The 17,020-nt window shown below is 41.2% G+C and overlaps 1 protein-coding gene across 3 annotated transcripts in view; it reads left to right on the top strand.

Annotated features, from left to right (window-relative positions):
• MAP3K20 (mitogen-activated protein kinase kinase kinase 20) overlaps nucleotides 1-10,503 on the top strand; it is a 150,232-nt gene extending 139,729 nt beyond the window's left edge. The window contains exons 13-16 of one of the 3 annotated variants that reach the window (XM_042446716.1): nucleotides 1,401-1,517; nucleotides 4,195-4,287; nucleotides 5,611-5,761; nucleotides 8,018-10,503. In XM_042446716.1, the coding sequence (XP_042302650.1) occupies nucleotides 1,401-1,517; nucleotides 4,195-4,287; nucleotides 5,611-5,761; nucleotides 8,018-8,706 (1,050 nt within the window). In that variant the 3' untranslated portion in view covers nucleotides 8,707-10,503. The remainder of the gene's footprint in view (nucleotides 1-1,400; nucleotides 1,518-4,194; nucleotides 4,288-5,610; nucleotides 5,762-8,017) is intronic. The other 2 variants (XM_042446714.1, XM_042446715.1) reach the window with 2 other exon arrangements.
• Nucleotides 10,504-17,020: the final 6,517 nt, after the last annotated feature.

Raw genomic sequence — 17,020 nt, 5'->3', positions numbered from 1 at the left:
CATAATGATGACTAACCATTGCCCAGTGTTCATTTCTGTTCCAGGCAAAAGGGGTTGGAGAGTGAGCAGAAAGAAGCTATTTATTATTACTCCTTGTATCATGATCAACAAGATGCTATAAAACAAATACAAACTGTAAATAGCAATACAGCTGGCCCTCCACATTTGCAGCTTTGACTTTTACAGATTTGGTTATTTGCGGTTTTGATTAATATGTTCTCTCTAAGAATCTCTAAGTTCTCCAGCACAATTCTGCTAAAGGTGACTATAGAATTGTGCTGGAGAACATAGACGTTCCTAGAGAAAAGACTTATCTAGGAATTCATAGGACCTCTAGCATGACTTTCTGATCGACTTCTGCCAGATGTTGACCATAGAATTGCACTGGATGACCTGGAGATTCCTAAGGAGGTGTCTCTTAGGGAAAAAGAATAGTGGTTTTTTTATTTGTGTTTTTTCCACATTCACAGGGGTTATTCACACCTAACCCCAGCAAATGTGGAGGGACCACTGTATGTTAATGGAAACCACAGATGTGTCTGGAATGCCTCAATAGTGCTTGCTTGCCTCTACTTGTCAAGCTTGAAATTTGCTTTCTTCAAATTTCTAAAATTCAAGCTTTCAGACACCCAGAATGCCAACAAAGAATCACTATTCTGCAGTGATTTGCCTCCAGTATTGTTTTCACTCTCTGTTTTTAAAAAATGGGCAAACAAAAATGGACACGTATGACAGCAACATGGATGGCCATGAGCCATGGGGATTGCAATCACTGTGGCACCTAGTTTTCCAAGTGAGCTCACTTACTCCAAGGACACCTCAGAGACAGGCATTCATGAAGTACCTAGCTCTGAGGAGCTACTCAAAGCAGTGCCACTTCTCTAGACAGGGGCTTTCCCAGAGTGAGAGAAACAAATGTCCTCAGCCTCCTGAGATGACTGTCTCACTGCACCTTATGGGAGGCCAGCCATCTCAGGTGGCTGTATATTTGATACAGCAATAATGGTCATGATTATAAGACATGCTTAGTTCCAGCTGCCACCATTGGCTCTTATGTTCTTTAAAGATTCCACTGAAGCCACTTGTGCTCCTGAAGAGACAAACTGCTTTTTAGCTTTTGTTGCAAGCATTATCTTTATCCTGTGTTGCCTTTTCTGTATTTTCTTGTTACTCCATGTTTGAGAACCACCAAGTAACAGTGGTGGCCCCCAGACTGGTTTAAAAACTACTGATGCTGGTAAATATTAATAATAACTTCACATTCAAATAAATTAATTTTTCTACATTTTTACTCCTAAAATAAATACAGTTATCAAGGCATAACAGGTTTTCACCTGCAGGGAGAAGTGTATTGTTTCTGTTTCCAATTTTTACATTTTGTATTTTCTTTTCAACATTAGGACTGCAAATGGAAAATGTATATGGAGATGGATGGGGATGAGATTGCAATAACTTACATAAAAGATGTGACATTTAACACTAACCTACCTGATGCAGAGATTGTAAAGATGACAAAGGTAAGGTTCTGTTTATGGGTCTGAAGCTTTCACGATTGCCTAGATCTCAAACAAAGGCATTAAAATACCACAGCAGCAGACTTTTATGCCTATAGAAACTCATTCTGCAGGAAGCTTTTAAGTTACCCCCCCCCTCTACTCTTTTTGCCCATTTCTATCATAATAGATTTTTTTTTATTAAATATTCCTTTTTCAGTCATGCCAATAGTGAAGTGATGGCAAGACTTGATGTTACAATTAAAGTGTGTGTTTTCTTGGTTCTATAATAAAGCTAATGATACAACTGTGTACAGACTAGCTCTAAAACATGAGGAATGTTCACATTTTAAGATTTCAGAAATAAAGTGCTGACCTGTAACAGCAATTTATATCACTAAAATAGGTGTGTGTGACAAAAATAGGCATGTAGTAAGAACATGTCATGAACATGGTCTATAGCTGCCATTATGTCTTCTGTCTGGCCCATTTCCATTTTATGTAAGATCCAGATTCTGTCATGGAAGCTTGCCATGCTGACAATGTGAGTCAGCTATACCTATAAGCTATAAGAATACAGTCAGTCCTGCACTGCCACAGCCGCATACACATGCTACCATTGGGGCCAATAGGGTTTGCCATCTGTGGATGCTCAAATCTGCAGGTGGAAAACTCATAGTTGGGGTGGGCAGGCTGTAGCTACAACTGATTTTCTATACTACAGATTGACTACAAGTGAATATATTTACTGTACAGGTTGAGTTACTTGGAATTCCAAATCTAAATTCCAAAATTGTCCACATAGGTGGCTGACATAGTGACACCTTTGCTTTCTGATGGTTCACTGTGCACAAACTTTGTTTCATGCACATTAAAAATTTTATGTAAAAAATTACCATCAAGCTACATGTTTATACGAAACATATATGTATTTAGACTTGGGTCCTATCTCCAAAATATCTCAATATGTATATATATTAAGCAATGTAGGCAGCCTTCTGAATTTGAGTTTAGCCAAAAAAGTAGATTTAAAAAATGCCTCAGCTGATTGCATCTGGCAGCTGGGATCAATGTTGGGAGAAACTGCTCCTTTAGAGTTTAAGAATGGAGTTTGTAATACATTGAACACAGCAATTTGTTTAATGGCACATCTCCAGGTAGACAGAGCTACCTGTCATGCAAGCAAACATACACTTTACTATTTATAGCAGTTTTGAAAGTCCTCCCAGCAACAGTATATAAAAACATATCACCAGTCATGATATGATGGAAAATTATGAAGCAAGCATCAGGTGAAAAGTGCTGATGTCATACCTTACATTTCAGATTAACATTGTTAGATAGTACCACTTTCTCAAGGTTATGATATCAGGATGACCTGCAAATGTTTACCTTGTTTTTCCTTGAGATTCCCAAGAGTCTAGTAAGTCTGCAACTCCCAAAATTTCCCCAGTTGACAATACTTTTCCTTCAGGATGGATCAACCTTGCTTTGCCCTTATGGTCACCATCTAACCACCTTTTTATTAGGTATCTGAAAGAAGAGGTATTCCAGTATGTACTTGCTTATGTCCCATAATTATCCATTTCCAAGGCAGTGGTACTCTCATGGTAGGACTTTGAGGCAGAATTCCAGAGCCTGGCTTTGCAGAATGATCAGAAGGCCTTGTTTTGATGGGAAGTAAATAATATTTTACCATGGGTGGACCACAGCACCATTATGGCCAGAGTCTAACATTATCTAATAATCCTTCCTTCAGAAGTTGGGTGTATGGCTTTTGTATGTTTGTTTTTGAAGGAAGTAACACAAAAAAGTAGAGGTTGTCAGGTAATTAGTACCATAGGTCCAGAGGAAGATGAATAACTCAAGTGGATGCGACTGCCAGGAGTGCTTGGTACCAACTTTGGTTGATACGCCAACTGCGACCCTACCTCAACCGAAGGGACCTTGAAGCTGTAGTACATGCTCTGGTAATCTCTCGCCTCGACTTCTGCAATGCACTGTACATGGGGCTACCCTTATATCAAGTTCAGAAGCTTCAATTAGTGCAAAATGCGGCAGCCAGGTTGGCCACTAGTTCTTCGAGACTTGACCATATAACACCTATCTTGAAAGATCTACACTGGCTCCCAGTTAACTTCCAGGCACAATACAAAGTGTTGGTTATTACCTTTAAAGCCCTACATGGCTTGGGTCCGGGTTACTTATGGGAACGCATCTCCGTATACAATCCACCCCGTACTCTTAGAACAAGTGGGAAGAACCTGTTGGAGATACCAGCATCCAAACATGTTTCTACTTCCCAAAAGGCATTCAGTATAGCTGCCCCTAGACTATGGAATGGACTCCCAGAGGAGACCCACCATGTCACATCCTTGGAAACTTTCAAGAAGGTGGTAAAGACAGAGCTCTTTCGCCGCACATACCCTCCTGACCTCCTATGAAGACCACTAGCATGGAACGAGAGCAGCCGACCCTGTGATTGATTGATGTTTTATGTTTTATGTTTTTATGCTTTTATGTTCTTATGTTTTTATATTTTTAGCTGTGGTTTTAATTGTGCAGTAATTAATGCTGAAATATTGTAAGTATAATTTTAACTCTGCTGTGATCCCGCCTCGATCCATTGGGAGAGGCAGGAAGGTAGAAATAAAAAATATTATTATTATTATTATTATTATTATTATTATTATTATTAAAGACTTCTTTTTCCCCCCAGCCACCATTTGTGATGGAGAAATGGGTTGTGGGGATACAGAAAGACCAGAGCATGGAATGTATTGTTACTTATGAGGTAAGAGTGTCTTTCTTTAAAGGAAGGACAACCTAGGCCTTTCACAGATGTTGTTGTTGTTGTTGTTGTTGTTGTTGTGTGCCTACAAGTTGTTTCTGACTTATGGCGACCCTAAGGTGACCCGACCCAATCATGGGTTTTCTTGGCAGAGGAGGTTTTCCATTGTCTTCACCTGAGGCTGAGAGATTGTGACGTGCTCGAGGTCATCCAATGGGTTTCATGGCTGAGCTGGGAATCCAGCTCTGGTCTTTAGTGTCACAGTCCAACACTCAAACCACTAGGCTACACTGACTCCCAAAATGGTTTCATAATGAGGAGAGAGCATTTTCAAAACTTTTTTACCCACTGTAGAGGAGGCCAAATGCTGTAATTAATGTTAAACTACCGGCTTCACATACAAATCTGAATGCTGTCTTCAGAAACCATGCCCGGACCTCTAGCTGGGATCGCTCGCTCACTTAAGTTTAAGAAGTTTTTTCCCCCCTGCTTGTTTGAGTAACAAGGCAGTGTAGGTGGTGTTTGTTGAAGAGACCACCTTTCTTACCTTCTCGGCAAAACGCTAATTAGCAGAGCAGAGGAACAACAGGAGAAGGGAAAGGGCGAGAAGGAAAACATAAAATAAAATCTTGCAGCAATTTAGCCATGTATAATAGGATGGAAATTAGCTTTTGTATGAGTAGGTTTTTGGACACTTACAAAAAAAGTGTTTCATAAAGACCAATGGGATATTTCACACTGAGGCTAATAATTGAAAATTCAGCTCTGTCCTGTGGCATGGATTCATGCAGCGAGAGAGAGTGATATAGGAAAATCCTGGACCTCACTTGCCTCAGAAGTGAAGAACAGTAGCTTTCTGTTAACAGGAAGAATAACCCTAGGTTGCTTTCAGACTGCATCTCCTCACAGGAATCAGAGCCTGGCTGCAGGATTAAAGAGGTAGCAACTGTAGGCAAGCTACCACAAGGGAACCCCAGCAACAATGTCTCCTTAGTGCCAACCTCCTCTTGTTGAGGAGATTATTTACGTGAAACACCACATGATCTCACAATTACCAAATGATCCTGTTAAAAAGCAACCATTAAAATATCACCCTTGTTCAATGCACTGTTTGTTGGGAGAGGGGAGAGGGATGGAAAGAAGGAAAAAAGTGAAATTTGCCATCAGATTAGCCACACATTTTTGAGATCAGATTGGAAGGCAGCATCAGACAAACCAAGCATGTGAAGTTAAAGTTTCACAATCATCTTGGACAGAGCTTACCCCGCTGTTGTGGGATGTGCATTTTCCTTCCAGAATGATAGGTTGTTTATTTTCCTTGAACAGAATGATGTCAGAACTCCAAAGTTCACCAAACATATCCAGCCAGTGCAGTGGAGTCAAGTGAAACCCCAGGATGAGGTGAAATCGATACAGCTTAAAATACAGACATCGCTCCCAAACTCAGAAGGCAACCCTCGAAGCCGATCCAACTCCAGTAAGTCAAAAGGGGCAAAAGTTTGAGAAAGGACACAAGCATGAACAAGAAAAACAACAAAAACAACAACAGTGGTAGTAATGACAGCAGCAACAACAAAAGATGCAAAACATCTATATGCTCCTGTAAAGTTATCCCATTAATTTAACAAAGTCTGGAAGCATTTCTTTAAAGCCGAGGAGAGCAGCTATGGCCCTCCAAATTGCTTTGGACTACAACTCCCATAATCCTCATTGTTTACTATCCCAATAGGGATTGCATAATAAAAACACAGTTTTCCGTTCTCTTTAAAATGTCTAATGAGACATTCACCTTGTGTTTATAAGCTCTTTATTCCTTATTCATTGACTTGACAAAATTCTGTCTGTCCATAGTGCTGGAGAGCAAGCAGTATTCTGTCTCTTACAATAAATAACACTTTTGATACATGAATACTATAGAAAGATTGGAATGCTCTCCAAATTGTGTACTGTTTAGGTGTGTGGCAGATATAGATCCTAATCTGTATACAAAATTTCCCTAGTTGAAAGAATGTATAAGCTAGGGATGGAAAGAATATTTGAAAATATTTGGATTTTAAAAAAAAGCATAGTTTTTTAATTGTTGAGAAAGCCTGACGTGAAGAAGACTTCACAGTTCAGGACTCATTCTGCACCAAATTTGCATGTGGTTGTTTTGTGCAGAAAACAGCATTTTCTGCACAGGAATCAGTGTTTTCTCTGTGGAAAATAATATTTTAATGCAGAAGCACCAGTTTCTGTGCAGAAAATACTGCAATTGGGGATTTATTCTATATGGAATTCACACATAGTTGATTTGTATAGAAAACAACATTTTATGAGCAGACTTAATATCTTTATTGAAGTATTATTTTCCATACAGGAAAATCCATCTTCTAAACTATACAGTTTTCAAAAGCTACTTGCAATTCGGGACTTATTCTGTGCAAAATGTCCACATTTGAATTTTGTGAAGAATAATTCCCGAATTGCAAATAACCTTTGAAAGCTGCATGGTTTTAGAAGATTTTATTGCAGCAGGAAGAAAATTGCTGAAATTACTTGTTGCTACCTTTGAGAAGAAACTTAGGTGGGATACAGACCGCCCCAAAAAGGTGGTCTCCCACCGCCCTGGTTTGCTCCGCAGGAAGGTGCAGCCTCCAGACCGCTCGGCTTCCCCGCGGAGCAAAAAGAACCCACAAAAAGTGGGTTCTTTTTTCGTCATGTTTGCGATGCTCGAGTGTGCAAATGGCGCACTTGTGATGTCGCAAGTGCGACGTGACGTGCAGACACTATGCATCCATCATGTCATAATGGCGGCGCACATGTAGACAGGGCACTGCCATTTTGCCACCACCTGTACGTACTAGGCTAACCCTAGTATGTACTAGGGTTAGGGAGTGTCCGAATGGTGTGCGCTCCCTAACTGTACTGCCGCCGCTGCCACACTACATTTTGCCGGTATGTATTGCTCCAATGTGAAGAACTGCATCTCTAAAATAAAGCAACCACTGCTGTTAGAATAACCAGTAGTGGAATCTTTGAACAACAGAGCACAGGTTTTGGAATGTCAAATCCAGACCTCAGCTAAAGTGGGTGGGGCAGGAGAGACTCTAAGGTGACTTCATGCATTGATTTGTAGTATTCCACAACTGCAGTTGGAAAGAAAATGGTTAAAACACATATGCACACTGCTGCTGCTGCTGCTACTACTACTGCCTGAACAAATCGGTAGCTCCAGCAGTTGCAGAGTATTTACCCTCATAGCTGGTGTTTCCTCCAAAGGATAGACATATGGAATTCAAAACTGATTGTTGTTAGCTGCCCACAAGTTGACCTCAGCTTATGGTGAGCTTATGGATGAAACATCTCCAAGCCCCCTTGCCTCCACTGCTCTGCTCAGGTCTTGTAGATTCAGGCCTGTGACCACCCTTATTGAGTCTATCCATCTGGTCTGCTGTCTTCCTCTTTTTCTACTGCCTTCTACCTTTCTTAACAGTATTGTATTTCCCAATTAATCATACCTTCTCATGATATGGCTGAAGTATAACAGCCTCAGTTTAACCATCTTGGCTTCCAGGGAGTTTCAGGCTTGATCTGTTCAAGGACCCATTTGTTTGTCTTTTTGGCTGTCTGTGGTATTCTCAGCACTCTTCTCCAGCACCACAGTTCAGAAGAGTTGACCTTCTTTTTATTTGCTTTCTTCGCTGTCCAGCTCTCACATCTATACTGATGTTGCCTTTGATTTTTGTTTCAGGTATTGACTGTCAGTGGATGAAGGCACTGAGAGTGCGTCATGTGTCCACCAGCCCTTCGCTCCAACATTCCCGTCCCCACAGTCCCAACGCGACACAGTTTTTACCCTACCTTGAGGACCAAGGTTCTTATGCTGCTGCTGTGAGACGAACCCAGGTTCCTGTGATCTATCAGGTTACCTCTCTCAATCTGTCAAGAAACACCTCTCCAACACCGTATTTATCATCTTTACATCTGAATTCAAAAGGAAGCAGTACCTCCAGTGCAGCTTCCGATAGCCCTTCAGAAAGAGACAGGTCCAAAACCAAAAGTAGGAACAGTTATCACAGTAGTGTCTCTCCCAGCATGTCTGTAACAGGACGGCGCTTCAGTAGGGGCTCAACAGGAGCTCAGGCAACAACTAGGAACACAGAGAAATTTTACAGGACTTCACAGTCAGTGCTCAGCCAAAACCAACATCAGCCACGGTCACATGATAGGAAGCACTCTCATTATCACCAGCCCAAGTTGATACCAGGAATGCCCTTGAAGACTGAAAGTAAACCCAAAACAGAGGAAGAAGGAAGCAAAGTCAGCGAAGGTGAATGGATAAAAGTCAACCACTCAAAAAAATCTCACCGACACACAACTGGCAAACAAAGTAGAGAAAAAACAAAGGGAACTGGTGCACACCAGAAAAAATCCCACTGATGTCTTATAGAAAATAGGTTTTGAATTTTTTTTTACTGAACATAATATGTTGTCTCACAACAGAAAAATGAAATTTTGATTGTTGTTCTTGAGATATTTGCCACTGAATGTGAGAGCAGATGATCTCCAATGGAAAGCTTCTCAAAGGAGCTACTCAACATAAAGATACTACCTCTCATGAAGACCATACCACAGATTCCCACAATAGATGGAGTGGGCTAAGATAGGATGGACCTCTCTCATGGCATCCTTTGCATCTGGTGAAGAAGATGCCCTTGTTTTCATTCCAATTTTCTCCACACTACAGGTTCTCTTTCTTATTTTATTTGGTTCAAGCCAAGTAACTGTTGCTTAACACAGTCGGCCCTCCGTATCCATGGATTCCACCATCTGTGACTTGAAAATATCCCTGTCTCCAAAAATAATCCAAAAAGCAAGCCTTGATTTTATGATTTTATATAAAGGGCACCATTTTACTATGCCATTATATATAATGGGATTTCAGCATCCACAGATTTTGGCATTTTGGGAGGAGTCCTGGACCAAATGTGAATGGAAGCCAAGGGACTTCCATATACTGACTAAATAAGAAATCAGTAGATCTTGTGGTTAAAGGGTTGACGTATCCACAAAAAGCAAGTACCTCCTACTTGTAACATGTCTGTGACAAGTGAAAAAATACGACTGTAAGGTTTTTATTTTTTTCACTCTGCAGCCAAAGTGTCCTATCCTCTTTTGTTCTGTTTTTGCTGAGCTGGTCCCTCCTCAGCACCAACAGACTGATGTCTGATCAAGAGCACTAAGCCTCCATTTAAACATACAGCCACACATATTTCCACAAGAATCATTCTTATGATCAGGAAAACGTATGGCAGATTATTATTATTATTTTTTTACAAGAACAAAGAAAATTATACTGAGAAAAACAGCCTTGATAGCTTGTTCTTGTTGGTATGACTAACATATAGCAGACATCTTATTCATTGTATTTTAATTGTATTCAGGCTGTGTTTTATGTTCAGATAATAAATACAAACTATTATTATTTATTTGTATATGCTGAAATTCCACTGACATTCCTTTGGGGTGGGATTTGTTTTCTGATACTGCAGTCTTGAACATATTTACTAGAAAGCAAGTTCCATAGCACGACACAAGACTTTCTTCCCAATAGACATGCATGGGGTTATACAATGTTTTTTGTTAGTATGTTCCTCTGTTGGTGTAATGATGCTACATTTTTAATCCAAATTCTTAACAAAAACCAAACACAGGCCTACTCATCCCAATTGTCCTTTGTAAAAAGGAAAAAGGAAATGCCTGCAGATTTTGTTTCCTTTAAAACTCTTTTGATGTTCATAGAGGAAGAGGCAGAAACAGTGGAATTATATTGGAAATCTTATTTTGGCGTATATTTGAAGATTTTGAAAACAAAACCAACCGCCAGTAGTAAGAAGGGATGAGACTCCCCTTAGTCCAAAGAGCTCTACCCCAGTCTTCTTCAATGTGTTGCTCTCCAGGTGTACCGTATTCACATGGCTACACAAGATGAGACTTTACGCTCAACACATCTAGCCTGTGCTAGGTTGGCAACCGACTGTTGACTCCCCCATTGCGAATGATTCAAGCATCTCCTCTAGTGAGGCCCAGTGGTGTCCCTAGAATTGGTGTTACCCTGTGGGGAGGGCAGTGGGGGAGCAGACTGCCATGCCCTCCAGAGGGCCATTTGGGGTCCGATGTAGTTGATGGGGCAATTTTACAACCTCTGTAGGCTGTTTGGAGTCCAGCATGGTTGTTGGGGAAGTGAGAATGGGACACAATGGCCTTTCTCACTTATCCAGCAGCTATGCCAGTCCCACCTCACTGGATGTACACTCCACTATGGATGTACACTTCACTCTCTGCACCCCCCTAGTGACACCACTGCTGAGGCTACAGTCTTACAACCTTACTGGATTTCAGCCTTTCCCACAGTTGTCTTCTATCAGCTTTGATTTATTAAGTAGCTACTTTTATATTCTGACTTGCATTCAATGGTCTCAAGGTGGTATTCCGTTTTCTCTCCTCCTCTGCCCCACTTTATCAACACAAAGCCCCTGTAAGTTATGCCAGGCTGACAAATAGTGACTGCTCCAAGTTTGATCAGTGAATATCATGGCTCTATTGAGGTTTGAACCTGTGTCTCCCAAACCTCAGTCTAATACTTTATCTACTAAACCACACTGACTTTCACAGTGGCCTGTTTTCCTGTTTTGCCTTGGCCCTTGCCAAAGCAGCTGACTCCCTCTGAATCCTTCCATTCCTATCATGAAACTGACAGTTTCAAGGGATTTAACACAACTGGACTGGAACCAAACATGTATACCATATATACTCAACTATAAGTTGACCTCATGTATAAGTTGAGGGCAGGTTTTGGAGCCAAAATTATGGATTTTGCTATGACCCATGGATAAGTCAAAGGAAAAAATTAGGGGCATATAGAAAAGGAGCTAAAGGATGAAGCAAAGCAAAACAATGTCAAAGAATTTACAAAATTCCAGCAGACATAACTCTTTGTGCTTATGAGAGAACTGAGAGGGTCAGTGCTTCACATATTATACTCTTGCTTTTCACTAGGGTATGGTTCCTCCTTTTAAATAAGTGTTAAGATACAGTACTTACATTGACCTCTGGATAAGTCGACTCAGGTTTTTGGGGTCAATTTTTTGACCTAAATTTCGAGACTTATACATGAATATATACAATAATTGCAACATGTTTTGAGAGTGGTTGAGTCAGGCCAAGATTTGTTTGACACTGGGCTGTTTTTGAGGATTTATTAGCTTGCTACAGTTGATTATCAAGATATCCAAATTGATTCTTTGTTATTTATAAGAAATTTAATTATGTCCTTAATTTTAATGTGTACTATACTGTCACCACATCTGTTCTGTTAAAGCATTCATTAGCATTTAAAGGGAACACTGATGGTATTGAACATTCATATTAAAATTAAACAATCATACATCGGTGATTGGCTAGGAATTACAATCTTCTGCTGGAATTATTCTTAACAGAGCTGAGCAAAAGTATAAGAAATATGTAATGGTGAGGAAAACATCAAAATTGCTATTTTTAATGAGAGAATAATCCTTTTGGAACAGATTTAAATGAGATCCCTGTTTTTGAATTCAAGGATTCACATTAATTATCTCAAATGCATGTTTTAAACAGTGAAACCCACCTACAGAAAATATGTCATTAGGTTGATAATATTGTTTTTTATGGGGAGATGATGAGACTACTACTTATGTAGCACCTTTCTAATCTACGTATGTAGAAAGAGAGACTTTCTACATAAGCAGAGCTTGATATGCTTGTATGGATTACCAAAGTTGGGCTTGATAAATTCCTTCTTATGTAGAATTATTTTTTAAAACTTCAAGAACTCAGTAGCCCCTAGTTATGGAGGTATGGCCTAATACTTACTAATGCTTGATATTTCAATCCACAGCTTGGAAAATTACTTATAAAAAGTGCAGTCAGCCCTCTGTATCCATGGACATTTTATCCATGGATTCAACCATCCATTGCTTTAAAATATTGGCAAAAAATATAAATTCCAATAAACAAACCTGGATTTTTCCATTTTATATAAGGGACGCCATTTTACTACTCCATTGTATTTAAACAGACATGAATAGCCATGGATTTTGGTATCCATGGGAGTCCTGGAACCAAAGCTCAGCAGATAGTAAGGGCCCACTGTACTTCCTCTCTATTATAATTTTAGTGTTTGAGAAGTAACTTACTGCTCTTGAGAAGATGGGGTGAGGTTTTATGTTACTTGTTACAGGAGGGTGTGTATGTGGGCGAAGTTTGGAAAATTACTGTCAAAATGCCAAAATTCCCACTCATACTACTTTTGAAATGTGCCTTTGTTATAGCCTCATTATATAGAAAGCTTATATTGTACAACTGCTTACTTGTAACTCATAATATTTTATCATATTCTCATAATAACTTATAATAATGATTACTTGCATTATTGCCAAGCTTTGATTCAGTCTACAACTCACATAACTAAGGCCTGGTACAGACCACCACTTTGTGGTGGCCTGGGGCCGAAATTAGGGCTGAGGAGCATGGAGCATCTGCATGCTCCACGCTCTCCCAGCGCCATTTTGGGCGCAAGTGTGTCCACATGCTACGCGTGCCAATGGCGTGTCTTGTGCGCCATGTCCAAACAGGGCAGTGTACAAAAGATGTCACCATACTGCTCCAGGGCGCTAATGGTGCTTTGGCAGCGGTGCGGAAAGTAGCTGCTTTTCGCATCTCCTTTTTGTGGTGGATTGTTACTGTGCCCATGTGGTTGCCACAGCAACAACCCGGTGTAGAAAGGGGTGGCATCTTGCAGTCCCTTCCTGCCCATCTGTACCGGGCCTATGTGATCTTTTAGTACAAACAAATTGCCTGTATGTCAAAACAAGCATACAAACACTAGCATGTCAGGGAGCTGGATAGGCTAGAATATTTTTCACAGGATAAACACAGCTCTGTTTTTTGTTTGTTTGTAAACAGAGCTGCATTTCAATCTTGAGTCATTGTTGTGCAACTTTGTAATTTCTGTCTTATGGTGACCCTATAACAGAGTTTTCTTGACCAGACTTTTATACAGTATGATATACAGTAGTGGTTTCAGCATTGGATTACAGCTCTGGAGAGTTCAAATCCTTACTCAGCCATGGAAACCCACTGGGTGACCTTGGGCAAGTCACACTCTCTCAGCTTCAATGGAAGGAAAAGGAAAAGGCAAATGCCTTTGCCAGGAAAATACCATGATAGGGTTGCCTTAGAGTCGCCATAACTTAGAAACGACTTGAAGGCACACAAGAACAACAACATAGGAGTATACAATGAAAAAAAATGTTCTACAGTATTTTTAAATGGTTGGCAAACATTTTTTTTGTATCAAGAAACCCTGATGAGAAGAGTCCTGGATTAAAAAAAATCTTCACAGTTTGGGACTTATTCTGCATAAAATTTGTACATTGTGTATTGAGCATTTTATGCGCAGGAAAAAGCATTTTCTGTGATGAAAATAATATCTGCAGAAATTATATGCACAGAAATATCCATGTAGAAAAATAATAATCAGTATTCCACATCAGGTAAAGGCGATCTGTTCAGCTGTCAAGTGAGACACAAGGAGGATGACATTTGCAACTCTCCAACCTGCTGGCAAGAAAATAAAATATTTTCTGCAAAAGACATTGCAACAGCCTTGCTTTGCTGATGGGAAGGGTCTGGAAATGTCATCCTTTTTGCACCCTGATGAGCAGCGAAACAGATCTCCTTCACCTGACGCAAGTGATGGTTGTTAAAGTGGGCTGGCAGTGGTGTTTACATAATCCTGCAGTAAGACTATGGAGCAGTTACAGAGGCAAGGCTCAAAGGGAAGAGAACAAAAAGAGGCTCCAGTTTTTTTAAAAATAAATTTTTAATTTTAATATTCCACTGTCAAACATCTTTTACTGTCACGAAGTTTCTCCTAATGTTGAGCTGGAATCTCTTTTCCTGTAGTTTGCATTCATCATCCCATGTCATATTCTCTGGAGCAGCGGAAAACAAGCTTGCTCCATCTTTAGTATGACACCCCTTCAAATATTTAAACATAGCTAGCCTATCACCTCTTAACCTTCTCTCTTCTACAACTTTCCTTAACAACATTAACAAGGCCAGAGGGGCAGGAGGTGGAACTGGTTGAAGAATATCCATGGGCTTGAGAGGGAGGGAGGTATGGAGGTTTTTGTTTCCTTTTGTTCTGTGCCCTCCGCCCTCCCCACAGCATTGCCTAGAGTTAAATCAATCAGAACTTCAAAAAAGGTTAAGAAGAATCTTAGACCTTCTGGAAAATAGCAAGGCTTGCCCAGATTTCCTCCCACGTCTGCTTCCCCAGAATGTATTGCTGCTACTCTTTGACTTAAAAACATATATAAATACACTAAAAACCCTTTCTATCTTCCTTGTCTCTAGAAAAGGTTCAGAAATTACTCGAGATCTAGTGCTCTTCCATCTTAGGGGTGCATCTACATTCAGGGTGTCACTAGGGGTTGTGGACCACACCTAGGATTGCCATAACTGTCTACCTCCAAACCGGGACAAATGTAAAAAAGTAGGACAAATGTAGGGCAAAAATTGTCCCCAAATGTAGGACATATTTTGTAAATGGAGGGCACTAAAAGCAAAAATAATAATAAATTCAAAAATCATTAATATAAACACATGCTTCTTAAGCATGCTCAAAATGGAGGACATTTTAACATTCTTCCTGGATAGAAGTTTGAGATGCAGCTTTGTGTGGTGGACTAGGACTCTGGAGACCAGGGTTCACTTCCCTGCCTATGGGTTACCTCAAGCTCAAGCAAGTCACACTCTCTCAGCCTCCTCAGCAGAAAGCCATGGCAAAACTCCTCTGAACAAACCTTGCCAAGCAAACCCCAGGATAGGTTTGCTTTAGGGTCACCATATGGTGGAAAACAACTTGAAGGTACACAAGAATAAAAAAAACCTGATTACCTTTAAGTGCAGTGGAGGGTCAGCATGGTGTAGTGGCCTAGGACAATAGGAGACCAGGGTTCAAACCCCAGCTCGGCCATGGAAACCCACTGGGTGACTCTGGGCAGCAAGTCACACTATCTCAGCCTCTCAGGGGAAGGCTTCTTTCCCTCCCTCGGCTCCGTCCCCGGCGGTGGGGCCAAAGAAGGGAAAGCAGCCTGGCCTCGGTCAGGCTTCTTCCCCCCCACCTTGGCTCCATCCTGGGTGGCTGGCAGAGCCAAAGAAAGGAGGGAAGCTCCCCCCCACCAAAGGAGAGAAGCCTACACTGGCCTCTCTCTTTCCCCCGCCACTGCTGTCGCAGCAAACGCACGGCAAATGGCAGTGGCGGCCCCAACCTCCTGATGCACCACCACAGCCCTGCCCAGGCCTACCTGGGCTCCTCCTCCCCTGGGCCAGCCACTGCCCCTTGTGGGCAGTTGGAGACACTAGCCTGCAGCTCCTCCTGTGGCCAAGGCTAGAGGAGGAGGAGATGTGGGCTTGCAGCAAGTGCGGCAGAGGCGCGCGAGAGCCCGGACAAATTGCCAAAATTGGGCTGGAACGATCCCAGAGTCCCAAACCTGGGATTGTCCCGGGTAAAACCGGGATATGGCAAGCCTAACACCAAGTGACCTTCGGGGGGGGGGTCACCTGGAACGCTGGCGGAAAGGAGTGCTTTCTGGGTTTGGTGGAGCTACCAGCCAGGCAGGAAAGTGAGTCGCTTCACTTTCAGTGCAGGGCTTGCAAAACAGAAATTTCAACCAGAAAAATATTTACTCTTTTGTTAGTCCTAGGGCCCATTCCCAGTTTAAAAAATATCATTATAGTCCCACTTTAACTAATCTGGCAACATCCTATAAAATCCTGGAGTTTTGAAGTTTGGAGGAGGCACTAAAGCTCCCTGCCAGGGAAATGTAAATATTTCTTCCAAAGCTGCCAGTCTTCGGATCCCATGGGATGTGGGCAAAGTAGTTAAAATGGAACAGAGTGGATGTTTGTAGTGTGAATGGACTGCAAAGGGTGGTAGAGAACAGCGGCCAACATCTGCTGGACTTAATCCTCTCCTCCAATGCCTTGTGTGTCCCATCCTATTTAGATCATATATTTTAGGACAGAGAACTATCAAATTAAGAATTTGTAAACTGCTCTGGGAGCCTTTTTAACTAAAGGGTGAGGAGAATAACTCTAAATTAAATAAAATAAATAGGTTGAATGGGCCCCTACTGTTCTTTTTTAATTACTTCTGAGCAACTGTTGTTGATGATTAATGTATGATGCATAAGGACCTCATCTGGAACCATCCCCTAGGACATCAACAGGAGGTTTGGGTTTCAGATTTTGGCCCTGGGATGCTCTTGTCTGGGTAACTCTAATAATAAAAGTAGTAGTAATCATTGTTTTCATTGTTATTGCTTCATATCTAGACTTGAATTCCTGCCTTTTTCCTCTAGTTGGAATATAATTGCCATTACACCCAAGCCTGTAGGATGAAGGTTTTTTTTTTGGGGGGGGGGGGTGTTGGTGTATAGGTGTATGAAGCAGATGCTGGGAGAGGGGCCGAATCTGTAAACATCCCTTTTGTCTTGTTGTTTGTTGTTGTGTGTCTTCAAGTTGTTTCTGACTTATAGCAACCATAAGGCCTATCAAGGGGTTTATTTGGCGAGTTTCTTCAGAAAGGGTTTGCCATTGCCACCCTTTGATGCTGAGAGAGTGTGGTTTGCCCAAGATCACCCAGAGG

Source organism: Sceloporus undulatus, chromosome 1 (assembly GCF_019175285.1).
Source record: "Sceloporus undulatus isolate JIND9_A2432 ecotype Alabama chromosome 1, SceUnd_v1.1, whole genome shotgun sequence".
In the NCBI taxonomy this organism is placed as follows: Eukaryota; Metazoa; Chordata; class Lepidosauria; order Squamata; family Phrynosomatidae; genus Sceloporus; species Sceloporus undulatus.
This window is presented reverse-complemented; position numbering and strand designations above follow the sequence as displayed.